Genomic DNA, 23,884 nt, shown 5'->3' on the forward strand with positions numbered 1-23,884 from the left:
GTGTCTAGAAGGCCTGTCCCCACCCACACCCCGTGTGAGTTTGCACGGCACAGCTCCCTGGCATCTTCGCCGGGGTTGGGTGTTGGGGAGCTCAAATTGCAGCTACAAACTGGCTGGCAGCCAGGACCGGCTGTTTAAAAGCAGCAGCTCGACCTGAGCCCACAGTCTCTTCGGAAACTTCTACCCGAGGACAAGAGCTAGCCAAGAGCTGCTAAGCCGTGTTGGGGCTTTATTCCTTCTTTTCTTTTTTTTTTTCTTTTTCTTTTATCTTTTCCCCTTTTTCATCACCTCTCCCTCTCCTCCACTTGCACCTTCTTCCAGCTTTAACCTGCGAGAATTTCCAAGAGGTGGTGGGAGAAAAAGAGGTGTTTAGGGTTTGGGGTTGGTTCTTTTTTTTTTTTTTTTTTATCTCAATCTCTCTTTGCTTTCAACATTATCCCCACCACTACCAGCTGCAAAAGGCTGCTCTTCTCTGTTCTGCGGCTGCCGCTAGTGGCTGAGGGTTTAAAAAAAATTTTGGAGACAGATCCTCTCTCTCTCTCTCTCTCTCTCCCCCTCCCTCCGACCACCCTCCTCCCACCACCACTACCACCACCTTCCTGTCCTCCGCAGCCTGAGTGCCCTTGATTCCGGTGTTTGCTGTTGGGGGTGTTTTGGGGAGACTCTGACCAGGCCGGGTTGGGGGGGCTGGCATTCCCCCTCGCTCTGCTCTGCGTGCACCTGGCGCTGCCCGCTTTCGCCCAACCTGTTGCAAGTCTTTAATCCCCGCGCTTGGGACTTGCACGCAGGCATCCCAGCCCTCCACCTCTCCCCACGTTTTGCAATTGTCTGGCGGAAGGCAGACACTTTAAGAAAGCAGTTTCTCGCCCCCCCCCCCCCGCCCTCCTCCTGGCACTCTCCTGCCCCGCCCCAAGGTAAAAGGGGAGCCTTTTGGAGAAGATGGTGCTCACCGCGGTGCTCCTGCTGCTGGCCGCCTGTGCGGGGCCGGCCCAGGGCCTGGGCTCCTTCGTGCACTGCGAGCCCTGCGACGAGAAAGCCCTGTCCATGTGCCCCCCCAGCCCCCTGGGCTGTGAGCTGGTCAAGGAGCCGGGCTGCGGCTGCTGCATGACCTGCGCCCTGGCCGAGGGGCAGTCGTGCGGCGTCTACACCGAGCGCTGCGCCCAGGGGCTGCGCTGCCTCCCCCGGCAGGACGAGGAGAAGCCGCTGCACGCCCTGCTGCACGGCCGCGGGGTTTGCCTCAACGAAAAGAGCTACCGCGAGCAAACCAAGATCGGTGAGCGCGTCCCAGGCGCACTGGCGGGGGTGGGAGGCTCGGCGCCCCGCTGTAGCGCGGGAGGAGGGCGTGGGGAGGTGGACCTGGGAATTGGAACCTTGGGGGGGGAAGGTTCCGGCTCCCCCAGGTCTCCCAGCTTATCCAGCCTAGACCGATTTTCCGCTCCTTCTTCCTCCCCGCCCCTCCCCCACCCCACCCCTCCCCCCCTACTCCGCTTAGGTCTCAGGGTCCAGACCCCCGGGTACTCAGTCTCCTGAAAGTCTCAAAGGGTGCAGTATGCAAAAGCAACGCCCCTCTGCACCACCACCAACCCCCCATCCCTATTCCCATCCCCAGGATAGGGTTGGTTTTTTTTTTTTTTTCCTGAACTTGGAGAAAGAAAATCTTTTGTTAAAATGTTGCTCTCACTGGGGGACCTGGAAAGAGAGAGGGAGAGAGAGGTGTTGTCTGTCTTTAGTGCTCATACCTCCTGTACCCCTCCCAGCCCCAAACACACTCACACACCTTGGTAGCTAAGATCTCGGTGGTGCAGGGAGGGGGTCTGCTGCCCCTCCCAGGTGCACACCCCCTGCCTTGGACTTGCCGCGATTGCCTGTGGTAGGTAGTAAAACAACATTAAAATGCAAAACGCCTGCCATGTCGTCTACCGGGCGCGCTTGGAGACTGCTGGGGGGGTGTAGTTGGGGTGAGGTGGAGCGTTGGGAGGAGAGCCGTAGGAAGGAAGGAGGGGAGTGGCGTCGCGTCCCTTGCTGGGTTCAGATTTTGACCGAGGGAGAAAGCTGACTAGAGAGCTTTGAGGCCAGAGGGGAATACAGGCATCACCACTTGGCCGCCTGCACTAACCCTAGTACCGCCCTACCCTACTCCCCGTGGGTGTGGTGAAAATGTGGGAGGGGTCGTGCAAATGCAAAGTAAGGGGGCAGGGTGGCTAGCCAATCCACCCCCACCCCAGTAACCCCGCCCCCAGACTCTTGGTGTCCGGAGTCTCGGGTTTGAAGGATTAACGAAGGCTACTGGTTTAGACTGGATTTCTTTTTGTAGTTATCTAACTTCAAAATTTTAAGGAATCATACACAAAAATCCAAGAAAAGGTTCATGATGACTAAATGATGATTCTTCTGTGCACCTTCCGACCGAGACAATGCCTCCTCCCTTCCCTTCAGAGTACCCGGACGAGAACTTTCTTAATTACAAACTGGGGGTGCTCTCCTGTAGGGATGGAGAGGCGGGGCTCTTGGAAAGATGCAGGAGAACTAGCCTGGATCTCAGCGAACCTCGAGGATTTTACTTTCCCAGGAAGACACCCCTCCAGTTTTGCAAGAGAAAACCTTTCACCAAACTGCAACCTGCCAAAAAAAAGGGGGAGGCGGGTATGGAGACAGAGTGCAGTGTGCAGGTCCGGGGCGCCCTAGAGGCTAGTCTGTGGAATTATCTTTTTATTATGGGCCACATTTCAAAGGCGGTCTTCATCTTGGGGGGAGGACGCGGGGGTTGAATCGATTTTCTAGCCTCACTTTTATTTGCCTAGCTGTGTGGTTGGTGTGAGCGCAGGCTGCATGCTCGTGTAATTAGCTCTCATCAAAGCATGTAACTCTCCAGATCATCAGCCCAACACACACACACACACACCATTGTCCGCAGGGGTTCAAGAAAGCATACAACTTTTCAAATAGCCCTCTCTCTCTCCCTCCCTGTCTCTCTCTCTCTCTCTCTCTCTCTCTCTCTCACACACACACACACACACACACACACACCATCATTTGCAAGGGTTCAAAAAAAGCATACAACTTTCCAGATAGCTAGTACTCTTTCTCTCTCTCTCTCGCTCTCTCTCTCTCTCCCTCTCTCTCTCTCCCATGGCTTACCTCCCAAGCAAGATCCTCTTTAAACTCATCCTCAGCCCCACCCTCAGCCCCCTCCCACAAGGTACCTCTGGGCCAACACATAGCAGCAGCCTACACCGAGCGCTGCGCCCAGGGGCTGCGCTGCCTCCCCCGGCAGAACGAGGAGAAGCCGCAGCCTCGGCGCCCCCCAACTCCAGCACCGCCCCCCCCTTGGGCAGGTGTTTGACCACGCCACCACCCCCCTCTGCTGAGAGCTACTCCAGACTGTGGTTAACGCCTTCCCCCAGCTCGCCCCCCAACAGATGGGACTGGAGTGGGGGGCTTCAGGTTTGAGCCTCTCAGTTATGTGGGGTCCCTCCCCTCTTCCCACCCAGCATCCAAAAGTTGGAGACGGCTCAGAGACAATTCTTAGGGAGAGAAAACCCGGGGGGAGGGGGGTGAGAGTCAGGAATGGCGATTCCTTTGACTAAAATTCCATATCGCCACTCCCCCCCCCACCCGCCCCACTACCCTCGTTTGCGGTTGCCATACAAAGAGAAATACAGATCTAGATCACAGACAGGCATCACACCTGCATTTGCATAGCCTACACATGCATATGGATGTCGATATCTATGTATTTTATTCCAACCAGGAAAAAAAATAGGTGCATTTCTAGAACCTGAAATGGGGAGCCGTGGAGAGCGAGGTGGCAGGCAGCCAAGCTGGGAGGAAGCGCGGAGGGCGGGCGGACACGCGTGTTTTGCAGGGCGTTGCTGCGCAACCGGAAGGGGAGTCGGTGGCCGTGAGCCTGGAGCGGGGAGCGCACAGGACCTTGCGTTTTGTTTTGGCCAGAGACAGATCTAGAAACAGAGGGGCCCATGTGTGCGCGACCGCAGGGGGACAGTGGGAAGGTGTTACTTACTGGGCTAAGCTCAATAAGTCTCAGTGACCTGGGTCGAGCTAAGGAAGGGCCAGGCTCGGCTTTGGGCAACGTTGGTGAAATGATTGCTTGATAAGTTCTTGTCCTGCTTTTAGAGGTTTCTCTGCACCCTGGAGACATTACTTTTGAGGCATAGGAAGAAGTCAGTTCTGGGTTTCGATTCTTGTTACTGAGGCAGAAGAACAGGAAATAGACTGGAGGTGGGCGGATGGAAATAGTCCAAGATAAAATGAGTGTTTGAGGAGACTGGCTTCCTTGCCCAGCCTGGCCCTCAAGCTATGATAAAACGCAGCCCAGAGCAAAGTTTATTGGCCAAGGTTCTATCTGGGTTGAATAGGATCATGGAAAACTGAAGGGACCAGATTCTTTACCCTTTGAAGCAAGTCTTTTGAGGGGTGCTGTGAGCCAGTCACCCCCATTACACACACACACACACACACAGTCACCCCCATTACACACACACACAGTCACCCCCATTACACACACACAGTCACCCCCATTACACACACACACATACACACACACTCACCCCCATTACACACACACACATACACACAGTCACACCCATTACACACACACAATCACCCCCATTACACACACACACAGTCACCCCCATTACACACACACACATACACACACACTCACCCCCATTACACACACACACAAACACACAGTCAACCCCATTACACACACACATACACACACAGTCACCCCCATTACACACACACACAGTCACCCCCATTACACACACACAAACACACAGTCACCCCATTACACACACACACAGTCACCCCCATTACACACACACACACAGTCACCCCCATTACACACACACAAACACACAGTCACCCCATTACACACACACACACACAGTCACCCCCATTACATACCCACATGCACATGCATGGCAGCTGGGAGGACACATCTGGCCTGCACCCCAGCTTTCTCTCCCCTCTTTCTGCTGTGTCAGCTCAGGCTGAAAGAGCCAAGGACGTTGGCCACCACCAAAAGAATTCATTTTCTTTCCATCTCCCTCTTCTTACCCCTCCAGCAGCCCAGCCTCTCCCCTTCCCTGCTCAACCCCCTCCCCTTCCTCTCCCCCTCCCCAGGATACCCCCCCTCAGTTTTGAATCTGAGCAGCTGCAAGTTAGTCCTGGGATTTGGGTTGGATTTGAGGGTTGGAGCAGGGGCAGGTGGACCAGCAGCTGCCTAAGGAGGACCCAGCTGACCTCAGGCCCCAGGGGTCACCCAGAGGGTCATTGCAAAGGGCATGGGAGCAGGAATCCCAGAAGAAACCCTGCTCCCCCAAATGGGAAGGTGCGTGAGAGAGGGAAGGGGAAAACTCCAAGGAAGGGAAAGTGTTTTGTTTTGATTTTTTTACTTTGCACTTGCCTATAAAACTCTGAGTTATTTAATATGTGGGAAATAAGACACTGGGGAAGGGCTCCCCTATACACATCCCGGGTTTCCTACACCCAAAAAACTCAGGGAAAACATCGCCAGTGGGCCATGGACCAGCCAGGATCCCTGCCCAACACAAGCAAGAAGCAACTTGGCTGGATTTTGTTGGTGTTTTTTGTTATTACTGGGTTGTTTTTTTTGTTTTTTATCTTTTTGTTTAGAAAGTTGCAGTTCCCAGAGACCACCCTTACATTGCAATCTGTCTGGGACAACAAAAGGATAAGGCTGACCACCAATTTGTAGATATTACTAGACAAAGTAACCAAGAAGGCAGTTGTAGGCTTCTATTCCCTTACCCCCCTCCATATCTAAAGATTCCTCATTTTGATTTTTAGTTTAATCGCTCCATAATCTTTTTTCTTTTTTTTTTTTTTTGCCACCAGGGTTATCACTGGGGAGCTGTGCATGATGCCTCTACTTCTTTTTTTTTTTAAATATTTATTTTATTTATTTATTTATTCCCTTTTGTTGCCCTTGTTATTTTATTGTTGTAGTTATTATTGTTGTTGTCGTTGTTGGATAGGACAGAGAGAAATGGAGAGAGGAGGGGAAGACAGAGAGGAGAGAAAGTTAGACACCTGCAGACCTGCTTCACCGCCTGTGAAGCGACTCCCCTGCAGGTGGGGAGCCGGGGTTTGAACCGGGATCCTTATGCCGGTCCTTGTGCTTTGCGCCACCTGCGCTTAACCCGCTGTGCTACAGCCCGACTCCCCTGATGCCTCTACTTCTGGCAGATATATATATATATATATATATATATATATATATATATATATATGAGAGAAAAAGACAGAGAGAGAAAAAGAGAGACTACAGGGGCCACGAGGTGATGTACCTGGTTAAGATCACACATTACAGTGCCTAAGGACCTGGGTTCAAGCCCCTGGCCCCCACCTGTAGGGGACAGCTTCACGAGTGGCAAGCAGGCTGCAGGTGTCTCTCTTTCTTTCCCCATTGCCTCCCCCTTACCTCTCAGTTTCACTTTGTCTCTATCCAGTAATAAATAAATAAATAATTTTTTAAACTTTTTAAAAGAAAAAAACAAGAGAGACTACAGCATTGTTCTACCTCTCCTGAAGCCTCCTCAGTGCAGGTGTTCCTTGTGGCTTGAACCCATTCCCTCCCTCACAGTAAAGTGAGCTCTCTACCTGGTGAACTATCTCCTAGCCCATCTATTATGATATTATGATGTCTTTTTTTTTCTTTTTTAATTTGAATCCAATGGAGTGGCTGGCAATCTCCTTGAAAGGCAACATGGGTGTTAGGAGGGGGGCAGCACTTACCCCCCACGCTAGTGTCTCTTCAGGAATTGTCTGAGTGTTGGCCCAAAATGTCAGAGCTGGGAGGACCCCACAGTGACCACCCCCTATAGTGTGGGGGAGGCCTCACTTTTACAACTGAGGGTGTGGGGTCCAAGGCTGCAGAGTCACTTGCCCAAAATTCATGAAGTGTTGCTATTTTTGTTTGTTTGTTTTCCAAACTACTGCTCAACTCTGGTTTAAGGTAGTGCAGAGGACTGAACCTGGGACTTTGGAGCCTCAGGCATGAAAGTCTTTTTGCAGAACCATTATTTTACTCCCTCAGCCTATGCAAAATTAGATACCGGCTTGGCAGCAGGGTTGTCCTGAGAGCTCAGCTCTCTCTGTGTCCCTCTCGCTGTCTTTCTTCACTTGTCACAGGGACTCCAATGCAGGTTTGATCTCACCAGCAATGACAGCATCTGCAGAAACACACACACACACCCTTCATGCTATCATCCTCTCTTGGGGAGCCCGTGAAGATCAAATAGGAGCTCAGAACTCCTTTCCTTAGGGAAAGGAGTGAAGTAGCCTGTCTTTCCTTCTCAGTCACACTTAGTTCCATCTCTTGAGCTGCATGGTTTTGCAACAAGACTGGCTTAGGCTCTTCACTTGGAGAGAGTGAGGTCAGAGAAGGTGGGAAGGAGAAGTATTCCGCCCAGATTTGAGGTTTGTATCAAACTTCATTTCCTGGATGACAGGGCTTTCTCTTGTTGGGGACAGACAGGAGGACAGCTATCTTTATTCTCTAAGGAAGCCAGGGGTGCAGAAGTGATTGTTCCCCGATAGCTGACCCCCACAGGACAAGGCTAGGAGGGGGATGGTTGAGAGCTGAGGGGTAGTGGTGGTGGACAGGGTGAGAAGTGATTAAAGGAAAGAGCAAAAATCCCACAAAGTTGACAAGGAAGATAGCAAGAGGCTCATGGGAGAAATATGCAAATGTATTGGCCCGGGATCTTTCTAGACCAGAGAGCTGGAGCTCCAGAGCCCAGCTGATGTGGGAGGAAGGGAGTGCCCTCCTAGCATATCTGAAGGCTAGGCAGCTGCTTTAGGGGCATTCTTCAAAAGGAGGCCTGTGAAGTTAAAGCTCTTTTTACTGCAAGGTTAGAAACCAGGGGAACCCAAGGAAAGCTTGAAACCAGGCAGGATGTCTCACCCTCACCCCCTCCACCTAAAACATAATACTAAGCCCCTTTCCCTGGCCACATCCTAAAGCAAGATGTAGGCTTGGCTTCACACTCGCATCCGACCTCAGGGGACCCCTGCTGGCTTGCAAGGGAATAACCATACTTCTCCAAAACCACTTTGTGCCACCACAGCTGGGACAACTGTGTCACCCCAGTGAGGGTGAGTCCCATTCTGGGGCCTTTGGAACAGTCCTACTAAGACAGGATACAAGCCACCGCTGTGGTTTCAATTATCTCTAGTAGTCACATTCTAAAAAGGCAGAGGCAGGAAATACTGATTTGACTCATTGAGTCCTTCTGAAACATTCTCCTTTTCACACACACGCACATAAAATAAACTCTTAGCATGAGACATGCTTTGACATGCTTCCATAGTAAGCCTTTGAAACCCCAGCGTATTTTGCAGTGGGAGAGCATCTCAGCTGGTCGCCAATTTTTCACAGGAAACAGACAACCTATGCTTTCAGGCTGCTTAAATGTGAGCTGAGTGCTGGGAAAAGCAGATCCCAGTGTTCCCTGATAGGCGGCAGACACACTCAAAATGTCTCCCCATCAGTAGGTTTCTAGACTTCATTTAAATGAGATACATTTAAAATCCACTTCCACACACTGCGTGTCAGGTGCCAGGAGCCCCGCAGGGCTTGTGGCCACCTAGCTGGTCAGCCTGGTAGACCATTTGGCCCTTCCTCACTGAGAAGAGGACCCCTATTTTCACCTTCTCCTGCCCCCAGAAAGTTGAAAGCAGAGTAAGAATTTTAACTGCTGGACAGAACACCACTCCCTTATTGGAGCCCTGGCAAAGCCTCCCAGAGGGGCCAGGGGAGATGAGGCAAGTAAAAAAAAAAGATAAAAGATAATTAATATCATGATGATGAGCGAGGAAAAAGCTTCTAGCTTCTTGCTCAGTGCTGCCCCCTCCTGATCAACTCAAACTTTTCCTAGCAAAGCTGTGCCTAGTTATAAAGTTCCCAACTAGCCCAGATAATCGCTAAAGATGTAACTGTAGCCAGGTCAGAGAAACAGCCTTCCTCCACCGCCTCAGGGTCCCCCTCCCTGCAGAAGCTGCCCCCTACCCAGCCCTTTTGCACCCTGTAGGGTCACAGGAATGTGGAAGCCAGAGGAGCTGTTCCCACAGCGCATGCTCCGCTTCAGCACCTCGGAGGCCCCTGGGCAGGAGGTGCTCGCTCACCTGGGAGCTATGCTTCGGGGTGTATTTCTTAGGTATCAAGGTGTCACCGGATGCCCCCCAACCCCAACAAGAAAAGTTTGCTGAGTCAGTCCGAATCCTGGTTTAGACCTATAGAGAAGGAGGAGGCTCGTCGTTTCGTGCTCCTTCATACTGGGAGGGGATGTGTGAACCCAGGGGCAGTGGGGGGTGGGCGGGTTCAGTGCCACCTTGGCATCTGCATTATCTGTGCTGTGCAGCCCTGACTCGCCACCCCACCTCTGCCACTTCCTTCCACCTGACCCCAGTCTGTAGGACCCCCTCCAGAGTCTTTTTGTGTTTCTCAGGGTGATACAAAAGAGCCGGATGGGGGTGGGGGTGGGGAGTGGCGCGTGGGCAGTGGCACACCTGGTAGAGCGCACATGTTACCATGCAGAAGGACCCGTGTTCAAGCCCCCGCCCCCACCTGCAGAGGGAAAGCTTCACCAGCAGTGAAGCTGTGCTGCAGGTGTCTCTCTGTCTCTCTCCCTCTCTGTCCCCTTCCCTCTCTCTCCACTTCCTTCACGATTTCTCTGTGTCTCTGTCAGAAGAAAGGAAAGAGAGAGAGAGAAGAGAAAGCTAGCCTGGTGTGTGCATGTCTGTGACTGACCACAGAGAAAGAGCAGATAGCAGTGCCTTCCCAGACAGATGGGGGCAGGCCAGCCCAGGATCCCAGGAGTGGGGGCTGGAGGATGGTAGCAGCTGACACTGTGCTCCCCCCAGCACTCCCTCCCTGCTGCCCTGCCCCGTTCGTGCACACATAACCGAGTCACTCTGCGTCTACAGCTGGGGGACCCTCGGCCAGCAGGAGACAGAGACACAGCTTCTAGTTTTTTAAACAGAGAGCAGCTGGCCCGTCATTATCCTCAAGCCTTGTGTTGGAGTAGAGAGCAGGCAGCTGCGAGCTGGTGGGAGAGGGGGGTGGGATCTGGGCTGGCCTTCACCTTCTTCCCCAGGTCCAGCGTGGCTCAGCACCCTCCGGTCTCTGTGATGGGGAGGGGATAGGGAATGTTCTAGAACCTGAGCTACTGGCACCTATGGTAGCCACTAGCTAGGTGCCTTAGACCAAAGAGCAGCTCAGTGAGCCCAGGGAAGCCAACTTCTTCCCACGCCCATAAGACTGGGCTCTCTGTTCCCTCACTCCTGTGGCAGTTGTCATACTTAAATTGGAGGAGGGGTCAGCACAAGGTCAGCACAGTGACCTCGAACTCTCGAGTCTGTTCTGGAAATGGCATCTGCCTCACCTCTCTGTGTCTCTCCAGTTGACCCAGGCATCTATTTAAACAGTGTTTATGAACTCCCACAAGACAAAGAGAGACAGCACTGAACTGGCTGTTTTTATTGATTTATTACCAGAGCATTGCTCAGCTCTGGTTTATGGTGGTGCTAGGGATTAAACCTGAGACCTTTGGTGCTTCTGGCATGACAGGCTTTTTGCACAACCATTATGTTATCTCCCCAGCCCTAAGAAGCTGGCTGTTTTAATTCCATAAAGAGAGGAACTGTTAAGAACCAAAGGAGAAAAAAAAAAAAAAGCCTTTCCCCTCCCCTTCTCACTCCTTGGCAACAGATTCTGGATGGACCCTATCTTGTCTGCCAGCTAGGAAAAAAAGCTTTCTCATCTCCTGAGATCCGTGGCCCTCACAGTCAGTTTTGAATTCAGAGTATGCCTCAATTTCTCCCGTTTCTGGATGCAAAGTCACAAAGTCAAGGCCACCTGGTGTTCTTAAGTTTATTTACAAGGCCACAGTAGAGTGGAGCTGTTGCCAGACCAGTACCAAACCATTAAGGCCAGAGTGTGAGTGAGAAGGGTGGAAAGTTAGGTAAAGGGCCAGGAGAAGGAGGAGGAAAGCCATGTTCTAACTCATGCTTCTCCTCCCCCTCCTCCCCCTCCTCCTCCTCTCCTCTAAAATTTATGTATTGGGTACAGACAGAAATCAATAGGGAAGGAGGTGGTAGAGAGGTAGGGAGAAAGACACCTGCAGCCATGCTTCACCTCTCTTGACGCTTCCCCAGTGCAGGTGAGGACCAGGGCCTTGAATCAGGGTCCTTGGGCATAGTAATGCATGCACTCAACCAGATGTGCCACCACCTGGCCCCCAGCCCCTGACTGTTTGAACGCATGTTGCAGGCACAGAGAAAACAAAAAAGGGATTGAAGCGGTTGTCAGAGAGGCAAGAGGTAAGACCACAAATTCTATTACAGTCCCTAGAAATTTAACGCCAAGAACCATGGCGTGAGCGTGTCTCTATCGCCACCTACTGGCCATGTGAGGTACTGACGTGATTGTCACTAAGAACCGCTTCCAGAATTGGTCTTTCCGTGAGTGCCTTCCACCCTGCACACCTGCTGAATCTCTTCAGCCAAAAGTCCTCCGTAAATCCCCACCTAAGCCCTTCTGCAGCCTTGACCCATTTGCTCTTGGCAAAACAGCTCAGGAGTAGTCCCACCTGCTTGTTCTGTCTTGTTTCATCCCAAACGTAAACCCATCCCAATTGAAAGCCTATTTAGGACTCAAAGCAGCTGTGTGGGTCTCTGGCAGCCCAGCCTTTAATCTTCGAGCCTCTGCCCTAGTTCCTGCTTCAAGTTTCCGCTGTGGCCCTGGAGCCTAGTTCGCATCTGCTGCCTAAGTAACAGGTCCCATAGGGTTTGGTGACACCAAATCCAAGAGGCTCCTCACAAGAGGAAAGCCAGTGTTTTAGAAACAGCCAGAGAGGGATGGGGGAATAGTATAGTGGTTCTGCAAAAGACTTTTTGCCTGAGGCTCTGAGGTCCCAGGTTCAATCACCAGAACCACCTTAAGCCAGAACTGAATAGTGCTCTGGCCTCAATAGCAACAGCCAGAGAGCCTTCCACTGGGGCTAGGGAGGTATGGTATGCCCTCAGAAGCCCCATCCTACCTGAGGCCAGGGGGTGGAGATTTTGCAAAAATGTGTTTGAGTTCCATAAAAAAGTTAGTGGAACCAGGGCTAGGTGGTGACGCACCTGGTTGAGCGCACATGTTACAGTGCACAAAGGCACAGTTTCGAGCCCCGGTCTCCATCTGCAGGAGGAAAGCTTTGCAAGTGTTGAATAAGCACTGCAGGTGTCTCTCTGCCTCTCTTCCTCTCTATCTCCCCCTTCCCTCTCCATTTCTAACTATCTCTATCCATTACATAAATAATAATAATAATAAAAGAAGCTACTGGATCCCACCCTTTGTCTTTGAGGTATCCCCATTTTTTTTTCTTTTTAAAATATTTATTCCTTTTTGTTGCTCTTGTTGTTGTAGTTATTATTGATGTCGTCATTGTTGGATAGGCCAGAGAGAAATGGGGAGAGGAGGAGAAGACAGAGAGGGGGAGAGAAAGGAAAACACCTGCAGACCTGCTTCACCGCCTGTGAAGTGATTCCCTTGCAGGTGGGGAGCCGGGGGCTTGAACCAGGATCCTGACGCAGGTCCTTGCGCTTTGCGCCACCTGCGCTTAACCCACTGCGCCACCGCCCGACTCCCTGAGGTATCCCCATTTTTTTTGGCCCCAGAGCAAATGCTCAAAGACAAGCGAGGTCAATTTAATTTTTTTTTTTTAGAAAGAAAGAACTTGAAATAACTCCACTGCCACAGTGGGCGGGTGTGTCTTTCACGGACACAGAGAGTGGACCAGATGGTCCATGAGCACAGCTAACCTCTGTAGGGGAATAGCTTCCTAGGTTCTGTCACTTTGAAGAGGTGATTCTAAAAGCCCAGTTCCTCAACTGCCCCTTAAGGATGATGTGCAGGCCTTCTAGACCAGCCTGGAGCCCCCCTTACACCCTCTTTTCTCTTCTGTGCATTGGCCAACATCTGCTGCCCTTGTCCTCCTCCTCCGTCCGTCCTCCATGATAATCTCAGCTGGGAAGGACTTTGTCCACGCGCCCCAGAATGTTCCCAGCCACTCAGTGGCTGCCGCCTTTGGCCTTCTCCCCCAACCCTGCATGGCCAAGTAGTTCTTAAGGACTAGACTGTTGGGGGCTGCCCAGAGTCCCTCAGCGAGCGAGGCGAGCCCTCCAGTGCCAGGGCAGCTTCCCCTGTTCTCACTCCTTCTCTTTCCCACCTAAAACCCAAGCCTCAGGTCTGAGACTGTGTCTGTACAGGGTCCCCCCAAATCACTCTGCTCCTCGTTTCCCACCCCCACTCCCAAGGCTTGTCCTGCAACAAGAGAAAAGTTGGTTCACCCCTGAGCTCAACCCTAGAAGGTGACATTGCACCCAGCAGGGATGTCAGCCTCTCATCACAGCGCAGAGCCAGGGCTGGGAAGAGGATGGGGAGAGGCCAGAAGAGAGAGACATTCAGACAGAGCCTGCTGCTGGCTCTCTTGTCACTTCCCCCCTCCAGAAATCACCTCTCCCCCCCACACACACAGCTCCCAGGGATAGATCCCCAAGTCCATTAACCTGCCAGAACACTGCGGCCCAGCTTTCCTGCCAGGGCTTTAACAACCGGGTGCCTTTCCTATTCGACTTGACAAACCTGCAGCCAAGAGGTTAACAGGTGCTCACTGCTTCCTGCCATGTGCCAACAACCCCCCCCCCGGGTTAAACCAGGGACCCCCCAAGGCCTCCCTGAACACACACGGACAACTTCCCCCAGAGCCCCCACCTCTAAAAATGGCTCAAACTATGCCCTGGGCACACACTGCAGTGCTTTCTCAGTGAGCTCCTCTCTCTCTGCACCTCCAGCACCATCCCTGTCCCCAATGTCCTCTGCCTTTCTGTCCCTTGTCACTAGGTAACTGAGTGATAGCAAAGTGGACGGGGAGAGGATACTCCTTCCACCCATTGCAATGGCGGGGGATGTCACTGAATGACTACAAAGTCTTTTTTCTAGAATTGGAAAAGTGCCTCCCTGTTCTGTCGCAGCTCAGCATTTGGTCTCCTTGGGGACATCCTGGTGCCATCCTTTCACCTGGAGAGAGCAATCCCAGACCTCTCCACTTGAGGTTGGCCAGAGTTGGTGGGGTCACGGGAGAGGAAATGTGGGGGGTGCATGGGGGGCAGGCCCAGAGGCAGGTGACTGAAGAGAAGAACTGAATGAAAATCCTAGCCTAAAGCAAAAGCAGAGGGGCAAGGGGCAGACCAAGGAACAGAGGAATGAATAACGTTCGTTCTACTTCTCTAAAGGTCACAAGTCAGCTAAGTATAGCTGGCACCCAAGCGACCCTATATATAACTGCCCAGGCCCAGCCAGCTGTTGGCCTGTCTTAGCCTGGAGCTGAGTTATGTTCAGGCCTCCTTGACCTGGAGCACAGAGCCAGCTCAGAGCTGGAGCACGGAGCCAGACCTGGGGGTCCCCTGTCCCACTGCCCCTAGTCTGTATTTCTGGCTCTTCTTGTTTTTTTGTTCTTTCAACTTGATAAGACAGAGATAAATTGAAGGAGGAAGGGAGATAGACAGACACCTGTAGCCCTGCTTCACCACTCAAGAAGCTTACATCCCGCCCCTGCAGGTGGGGACCAGGGGCTTGAACCTGGGTCCTTGAGCATGGCAATATGTGCTCTCAGCCAAGTGTGTCACCACCTAGCCCCATCTCCTCTTGTTCTTTATCACAGACCCTATCACCTTGTTGGTCCAGGCCCCCCTAGACCTCCTGCCTTAGGTTCCCCAACCCCAAATATGTTTCAGCCCTGGGCAGGGGTAGATAGCATAATGATTATGCAAAGAGATTTTCATGCCTAAGGCTTCAAAGTCCCAGGTTCATTTCCCAGCACCACCATAAGCTAGAGCTGAGCAGTGCTCGGCTAAAAAAGAAAGAAAGAAAGAAAGAAAGAAAGAAAGAAAGAAAGAAAGAAAGAAAGAAAGAAAGAAGGAAGGAAGGAAGGAAAAAGTAATTTAGTCCCAACAGTTTGGGAAGGACAAAGACCTCAGGAGAAGGCCCATCCTCCCCAAAACCACTGCCCCCGCTTTTCTCCTTCCTGCCACCATCATCTCTCCTATCAAACTTTTTTAAAAAATATTTTATTTATCTACTTTTGATAGAGGCAAAGAGAAATTGAGAAGGAAGAAGGATATAGAAAGGGAGAGAGAGATACCTCAGCACTTCACTGCTTGTGAAGCTTAGCCCCTGCAGGTAAAGACGGGGCCTTGAACCTGGGTCCTTACACACTGTGATGTGTATGTTCTAGCAAGTGCATCACTGCTGACCCCTCAAACTTTTGTCATGACTCTCCCACTCCAGGAAGTCTTTCTAACATGGCTTCTTCTCCCAGTTGCTGAATGCCCAGAGGGCAGAGACTGCCACTGCTTCACCCCACAGCTTAAAAGATTTCCCATTGTTCACTCCTGAGCAGATTGGAGGCTGACCCTCCACCTCCTTCCTCCCCTGCAGAGAAAGATTCCCGGGAGCAGGAGGAGCCCACTACCTCTGAGATGGCCGAGGAAACCTACCCCCCCAAGACCTTCCGGCCCAAGCACAGCCGCATCTCCGAGCTGAAGGCCGAGGCGGTGAAGAAGGACCGCAGGAAGAAGCTGACCCAGTCCAAGCTGGCTGGGGCCGCCGAGAACACCGCCCACCCCCGTGTCATCCCTGGGCCTGAGCTGAGACAGGACTCCGAGCAGGTGGGCATCTGGGTTCTCCCTCACTCCCCACCCTACCACCACCCTTGATGGCCCACTGCACTGGGCATCCCTGGGCACAAGAGAGGCCAAGGCTACTCCCAGCAAAGAGCCAGCTGCATAGGGTTCAGTAGGAATTTTCCTGGTTCATGTTGATCCAAAACTCTTTCATTCGTTTATTTATTTGCTAAAGGCAGGAAGAAATTGAGAGGGAAGGGGGAGGTAGAGAGGAAAAGAGACAGAGAGACACCTGCAGCCCTTGCAAAGTTTTTCCACTTGCAAAGTTTTTCCCCTGCAGGTGAGGACCAGGGCCATGAACTCAGGTCCTTGCTCATGGTAACATGTTCACTCAGCCAGGTGCTCTACAGCCCGGCCCCAGTCCAAATCCCTTCTGTGGGTCAGTGGGGGTAGAGGCAGCGTTCATTCAGGGCAAGTGCCAGCCAGCCACCAAGCGTGTGCGTGCCCTGTGTCTCATCAGTACAGGAGCAGAACATTCTAGAACATCCATAGGTGTGGATGGTATTTTCTCAGTTCTCCATTTATTTTTTCTTTTCTTTTCTTTTTTTTTTTTATAAAAAGGAAACATTGACAAAACCATAAGATAAGAGGGGGTCAACTCTGCACAATTATTCCCACCACCAGAACTCCGTATCCCCTCCCCTCCCCTGATAGCTTTCCTATTCTTTATCCCTCTGGGGATAAAGACTCAGGGTCACTATGAGGTACAGAAGGTGGAAGGTCTGGCTTCTGTAATTGCTTCCCCACTGAACCTGGGCATTGACAGGTTGATCCATACTCCCAGCCTGTCTCTCTCTTTCCCTCTTATTTGACAGGCTAGAAAGATTAAAATCATAAGGAGGAGTGGGAGGGGATAAAGAAGGAGAGAAAAAGAGATACCTGTAACTCTGCTCCCTTGCTTATGAAGCTTCCCCTCTGCAGGTGGGGGTTGGAGACTTGAACCTGGGTCCTCCAGGTGTGCCACCACCTGGCCCTGACACTTACTTATTCCTGGATAGCCAGAAAGACTACCTGGAGTGGGAGAGTCATGACAAAAGTTGGAGGGTTCAGCAGTGGTGTGCCTGGTGGAGCACACACATTACAGTGAACAAGGATCCAGATTCAAATCCCAGGTCCCCACCTGCTTCACAAGCAGTAGAGCTGTGCTGCAGCCATCTGTCTTTCTCTCTCCATCTCTAGCTCCTGGTTAACCCTAGAGCTCCATCATCCCTGGAGCCTTTTTTTTTTTATTATTTATTTATAATATGGAAATATCTACAAGACCATAGGATTAGAGGGATACAATTCAATACAATTCCTACCACCAGCTCTCCTTACCCCATCCCCTCCCCTGATAGCTTTCCTATTCTTTATCCCTCTTGGAGCATGCCCAGGGTCGTTGTGGGGTGCAGAAGGTGGAAGGTCTGGCTTCTGTAATTGCTTCCCCGCTAAACATGGGCGTTGACTGGTCAATCCATACTCCCAGCCTGCCTCTCTCTTTCCCTAGTGGGGCAGGAATCTGGGGAGGTGGTGCTCCAGGACACGTTGTTGAGGTCAGTGAGGTCATCTGTCCAGGGAAGTCAGGTTGGGGCGTCATGGTAGCATCTGGAACTTGATGGCTGAAAAGACATTAAGATATAAAGCAGAAAAAATTGTTAAATCATCAGGAATCTAAAGGCAAGAATATAGCAGATGAGATTTGGGGTCACTATTTTGGAAAAAGCTAGTAGGTCTATTTTAGGTATATTCCAGGGGGTCATGGATTTACTAGTTTTTGCCTGGGTCCAACAGTTAACATGCAAGTGGACCAAAGGTACTGTCTGGGGAGAGGGTGTCAGAGTTGGGGATAGGACTAGGAAGTTGGATCAGGGGAGAGAGTAGTTCCCAAATATAGGAAAGTGTATAAATATTGTTGACTGTAAACCCCCACAAAAGGAGAGACAGCTACCTGCAGGTGTCAGTGCTCCACAGTTAGTGAAGCTTCCCCCTTGCAGGTGAGGACCTGGGGTTTAAATCCAGGTCTTCACACATCGTAACATATATGCTCTCCTGGGGGAACCACCATCCCTCCCTGGCAACTCTTAATTATTCAGCAGAGTAGAGAAGTTGGATGCTTCAGGGGTTGAGGTGGCCAGGAGGATACATGGAGAGTTACACCCACACCCCCGCCAAATGCAGGTCTCACACCCTGTGACCCTGGGGAGCAGGTGGGGAGAGGGAGGAAAGATCTTCAGTTGCAACTAATTGGAACAAAAGGTGGTGACCCCCACCCCCAGTGGTGACCCCCACCCCCAGTGGCCCAGCCTGGATCCCACTTGGCTCATGTTTTCTGCCCCCACACAGGGCCCATGCCGCCGCCACATGGAGACATCGCTGCAGGAGCTCAAAGCCAGCCCCCGCATGGTGCCGCGTGCAGTGTACCTGCCCAACTGTGACCGCAAGGGCTTCTACAAGAGGAAGCAGGTACAAGCCCCTCCCCGTGGCAGCTCAGAGGCAGAGGCCAGGAAACCCCTACCACGCTGTGCACCATCCCTCTCACACATGGCTCCATTGTCCAGCAGCCCCAATCCCCTATGCATGTGCCTCAGGAGAGAGAGGCCCCAGGTTAAGTCCCTGGCATGCCCAGTCACCGCAGCTGAGTGATGCTCTGGTTTAAAAGGAAAAAAAAAAAAAGCCTCAATTGACAGAAACATGTATTGCTGGGAAATGGTAAGCAGCTGGAGAGAGAGCTCCTGGGGTCGGGCATGCAGTGCTTGCTGTGCTTGGGGTCCAGGTTTGAGTCCCAAGACCACATGAGAAGTGGTATGGTACCAGGGGAACCTCTAATGTTTTTTTCTCTCTCTCTTCTCTCTCTCTCTCTCTCTCTCTCTCTCCCATTCTGAGTGAAAAAGTGGCCCAGGAGTGGCCAAATCACACACAGTCAAGTCTACTGTTTTATCAGGGAAACAAACAAAAAATGTTAACCATCACCTAAGCCTTTAGTGATAATGTTTTGCTGGTGCAAAAATAATAATAATAATAATAAATAATACATCATAAAAGGCCAGGTGGTGACTCCTCCAGGAGAGGAGCACATACTACCATTGAGGACCTGGGCTCAAGCCCCCTGCCTCCATCTGCAGAACAGAAACTTCACAAGCAGTGGAAGAGTGCTGCAGGTGCCTCTCCTTCTTACTCTTTCTCTCCCTCTCTTTCTCTCTGATTCTAACTCTTTTTTTTTTTTTTTTTTACCAGAGCACTGCTCAGCTCTGGCTTATGGTGGTGCGGAGGATTGAACCTGGGACTTTGATGCCTCAGGCATGACAGTCCCTTTGCATAACCATTATGCTACATACCACCCCCCACTTTTTTTTTTCTGATTCTATCAAAAAATTAAAGAAAGAAAGGGAAAAAGGAAAAGGTAAAAAAAAAAACAAAGGCTTCTGGGAGCCATGGAGTCATGTAAGCACCAAGCCCCGGCAATAACCCTGATGGCAAAAGCAGTAAAAGAAAAAATTCACCATCTGTAGAGTACAATGAAGTCTAGTAATATAAGCTAGGCCCATAGAGTAAGAGCTAGTAAGTCTGGGACATGACACAGCTGTGCAACTGATGCCTATTATTATTATTATTGTTGTTGTTGTTGTTATTATTATCATTATGTCATCAGACCAGGTATGTGTTTTGAGAATCCCAGTTAGAGGGGGTCAGAAAAGCTAGCAAGGGCAGACTGTGCAGACTCTGGGTCACGGCAGGCATCTCCTGGGGGGTGAGGAGATGGCTCACCTGTGGCTCTCCCCCCCCCCAGTGCAAGCCTTCCCGTGGCCGCAAACGTGGCATCTGCTGGTGCGTGGACAAGTACGGCATGAAGCTGCCCGGCATGGAGTACGTGGATGGCGACTTTCAGTGCCACACCTTCGACAGCAGCAACGTTGAGTGAAGCATCCCCTCCCCATCCTTCTGTCCTCACCCCATCCCACAAGCTCCATCCAGCCCCTTCCCTCCCCACCCCACCCCCAACTCCAACCAGCACCTCCCTCCAACCCCAGGACGTCACTCATTTCATCTCATTTAAGGGAAAAAAAAAATATATATATATATATATCCACGCATATATATCTATCTATCTGAGGAAACAGAGGACCTCGGAATCTGTAGCAAGGTCTCCACTTTGGAAAAGAGAAACGGCAACAGCGGATATGCAGGGCGCTAAGGAGAGCCCCCACCACCACCACCACCACAAAAACAGAACGAGAAAAAGACGGTTTTCTTGACTATGTGGAGGCAAGTTGAATGAACAGGGAAGGGAAGAGAGGAAGAAGGAGAGAAAGTGCAGAGAGGAAAGATTGTAGAAGAGAGGGAAAGACGGAGAATGTTCAGGAAAAGAAGCCTGGACAGGAAAGAGGGGCCCTCAGGATGTGTCGACATCAGTCCTGTTCAGGGAGGCATTTGACACAGGAAGGCTTGGCCCCAGAGGTGGCATTAGGTGACACACTTAGAATTTCTCCCAGTCTGGAGTGGTCACATGGGGGAGAACAGACAGAGGGGGTCAGGGTCAGCAAATGAGGGCTTGACCCCTGACCTTCCTCACCTCTGACCCCCAGAGGCGTGTCCTCCTCCAAATTGAGTCCATGTGTCCTGCTCCAAGTGCACTCCATGTCCCCCCAAGCAGGCAGATGAATAGCCAAGCAAGGTTAGACAGAGGTTTTCCTAAGCAGACACACGGACACTAAGTGTGTGTGTTACACACTTACCAGCTGACTTTATGAATCCATACACACAACACAGCCCAATTATGGAAAGACTTGTTCTTCCAGAGTGATTGTATATCCACATCAAAATGTGAGGTGTCAGCCCCTCATGGCATTCAATTTGCAACCATCCTCTGTGGGAGAGAATGAGCTGGAAACAATCTGTGGGCTTGTATTTATCTTCAAGCCACCATACAGTCATGTGTAGGAATATAAGTCTCTTTTCTTTCTCTTTCCTTCCTTCCTTCCTTCCTTCCTTCCTTCCTTCCTTCCTTCCTTCTTTCCTTCCTTTCTTGTAAAGTTTTGCATTAGCTTTTCAGAGCTGCCCCTTTTCAGAGGCATGGAGGAGCTTCCTCATTCTGGGAAAACCAAGAAAAAACTTACTTCTTCTCATAGCCTATCTCCCTGAGCAAGTGCAACATTTGGTGGGACACAGAATGGGATTTCTTTCTTTCTTTTTTTTTTGTTTTTGTTTTTGTCCTGAGTCCTAGGGTGCACCTGTGTTCATACACTCCTCCAAACCAAGTAGAGGAGGACACTTAAGGGTGCCTGACTCCCCAAGACACCAGAATAGAGCCGGCATTTTCAAAGGCTGTGGTGGAGCAGGAGGGAGAGTGAAACAGTGAAGAGGGAGCTAGAGGGGAAGGACTTAACTACGGGGACAGAGTGCTTGCGACTGCTGAGGCCAGAGGGGCTGGAGCAGAAGGCATGGAGGGCAGAGCTTGGGGGCTGGCTGCCTCCAGGCTTTGCAGCAAAGCCATAGAAAAGGGGACAGAGGCCAGAGGAGTTCCTAGGACCCCCATCCCATAAGCCCTCTGAGACTCAGGAGGAAGGAGAGAGAAGAGGAATTGGTTTTTAGAGGAGAAATGAGCTGAATCCAAGCTACAAAGATGGGGCTGTGGGGCGCTTGACGAAAGTCTTAGACCATAGGGACTGGACAAGAACAGAGCACGAGAGAGGCTGCTCAGTGGCTCAACAGTGGCCCCCCAAAAAGAGGACAAGACCGTGTCCTCAGATGCCCATCTGCAGCCTGCAAGGAGGAACAGAGTGTTTCAAGCCCTTACTTCATCTGACCAGCCCATGCTTTTCTCCCTGGAATAGAGGAGAGAAGAAAGACTCCTCTGGCCCCCAGGACTAACAGGAAACATAGAGGGGCTGTTATTTGGTAGCAAGATTCTAAAACCAAGAAAAATCCCATTCCAGCATCTTCCTCCACGAACTTGGGGCTGTCCCCTGAGCTTGGACCAAGCTTCTGGGGACAGGGGACTTAGACTCTCTGATCAAGGAGAACCCACCCTACAGTGAACACAGACCCTGCATTCTCTCTTTATGACAAGCCACCGAGAGACGCCCCCTACAACATCCGCCTTAGGGCGGTGAAGAGGGACTCCAGAGAATCGGGTGTCTTTCTTTCAGCCAGTGCAAAACGTGCAGCTGTGGCGCTAGATGTCCCCCCACATTTCTGGATGGACAGTGACTGGGAATAGAAGGGACTTGATGGGGATGGTGGCCCTGGGCTACTGTCCCAAGCTTATAGACCTCAGTCCGAGGCCAGTATTGCCTCCCTCCCCCCCTCTCTCTCCCTCGCCATCTTTCTTTGGACCCTCAGCAGTCACCCAGGTGGGACCTGCCATGTGGATACTGGGGTGCCATTTCCCCCCCTTAAAGAGACTAAGCCGAGAACTGCATGTCCCATTCTTCACCCCTCCCAAGGCCTGGACCTGATTCTTAAGGCAGGTGGGGGTGGGAGGGAGTCTCCCCAACGCCACCCCCACCCCTGTCTACTGGATTTTGAATGGGCCTCTGTGGCTTTTGTTGGCTCTTTGCTGTCACCCATACATGGAGGTTCACGGCGGGCAGTTGCCTCAAGTTCTCACAGTCTGTACCCACTCACCCAACGCTGAGAGCCTCCAATTTGGGGCTTGGGGTGGAGGACTCTGGTGTCACTCCCTAAGTTGAGTCCAAAGTAGGGAGATCACAGGGAAGGGGTCCTTGGGGAAGATGGCGCCCCTAACAGGAGGAGGGGAGAATGGGGTGCTGCCAGCAACAATCTCCTTGTCTCTGGAGACCTGAGAATGAGGTCTCTGCTCACAGAGAGTTCAGACTCCAGATTGTCTAGATCCACCCATCTAGATGTTGTCTTCTTCCTAAATCGGGTGTCTTCCCACTCCCTGTCCCCCTTTGACTCATGCCTCACACCGGCAGGGAAGACCCCCTGAAGTCCCCCTCACACATACACAATGCTTCCAGATGATGGAGGGGGGGGGCAGCCAGGACAGATGCTTCTCCCCCTTCCCAGAGTCACCACACCCACCCCAGGGCAGATGGGGCATCTGGGACTGAAGAGACTCAAGTTTCTCGACAGCCAGGCCTGAACTCACAGGCGTGGAGACATTCAAACCCACACAGAGGGAGGAAGGGAGGCCCACGTAGTCAGCTGGGGACACCTCCTCTCCCCTCAGCCATATCTCACTCACCCTACGACCCCTGCCCCCCCCCCCCCCGCCTCCAGAGGAGGTGGCCCTGGACCCTGCAGTGCATCAGAAGAAGACAAGGCTGCATGCATGAGTCGCAGGGCAGCTGCCAAGCTCCCAACCACCCCCGACACTGGCCTCATTTCAGTGGCCAGGGAGACACCGGCTCTGGTCTGGGGAAGAATCCCTGAGCTTCCAAGAGAAAGGAGGCTGAGACTAGAGGAGCTGGGGGTGGGGTGGGATGGGGGGCACAGAGAGGGGGTTTTACCAGCCAGCCACCTGGGCATCGTACTGTCTTCATGTATGAAAAACCACTACAGTGCAGAAGTGTCTTTTGCACTCACCTCCCCCTTCAGTCTTGTTTGTTCATTTGTTGTTGTTGTTGTTGTTGTTGTTTTTTTGTAAACACGTTTCCTGGGTTTTCTCATGGAGAATCTAGTTTAGCCTTTCCACAAACTCTGGCCTCCTCTCAAACTCCTTTTGGATGGGGGAAGAGAAGGTGGGGGTCAGACCAGAGGACTTCCAGCCACCCCTGTGCCCCCTCACCTCACACTCTGGACCCTCCAGCCACCTGCCTGAGTTCCACCCTTCCGCCATCGTCTCCACACACACAGTAGCCCCCACGGATAGACAGTTCAGACAGGATTCCTTCAGATGCCGAGTTGCCTGCCAGTTTGTTTTGGTTTTTAAGAAAAGCAGTAACCACAGCACATGTTAACGGTAGTTCTTTATAGTTTTGCATACGTATGTACCATAGTTCTGTCCCTTTCTCTTGCTCTATTTTTTTTTGTTTTAGTTTTAACTTTTTTTTTATAAATGCACATAATCTTGACTGGTGAAAAGAATGAAAAAGATAATGACAATAAACCAGCAAACAAAATTGGTTTGCAGGGAATAAAAAAAAAAAAACCTGAATGCAAAAGA

General features: G+C 51.5%; 1 protein-coding gene across 1 annotated transcript; it reads left to right on the forward strand.

The window, feature by feature from the left end:
- The first annotated feature begins 163 nt into the window (after positions 1–163).
- On the forward strand, positions 164–23,884 carry IGFBP5 (insulin like growth factor binding protein 5). The gene is made up of 4 exons (XM_007520022.3): positions 164–1,273; positions 15,533–15,762; positions 18,100–18,219; positions 19,544–23,884. The coding sequence occupies exons 1-4, from the start codon at positions 940–942 to the stop codon at positions 19,673–19,675; spliced, it is 816 nt and encodes a 271-aa protein (XP_007520084.1). The 5' UTR covers positions 164–939; the 3' UTR covers positions 19,676–23,884.

This window comes from Erinaceus europaeus, chromosome 7 (assembly GCF_950295315.1).
Source record: "Erinaceus europaeus chromosome 7, mEriEur2.1, whole genome shotgun sequence".
NCBI classification, from domain to species: domain Eukaryota; kingdom Metazoa; phylum Chordata; class Mammalia; order Eulipotyphla; family Erinaceidae; genus Erinaceus; species Erinaceus europaeus.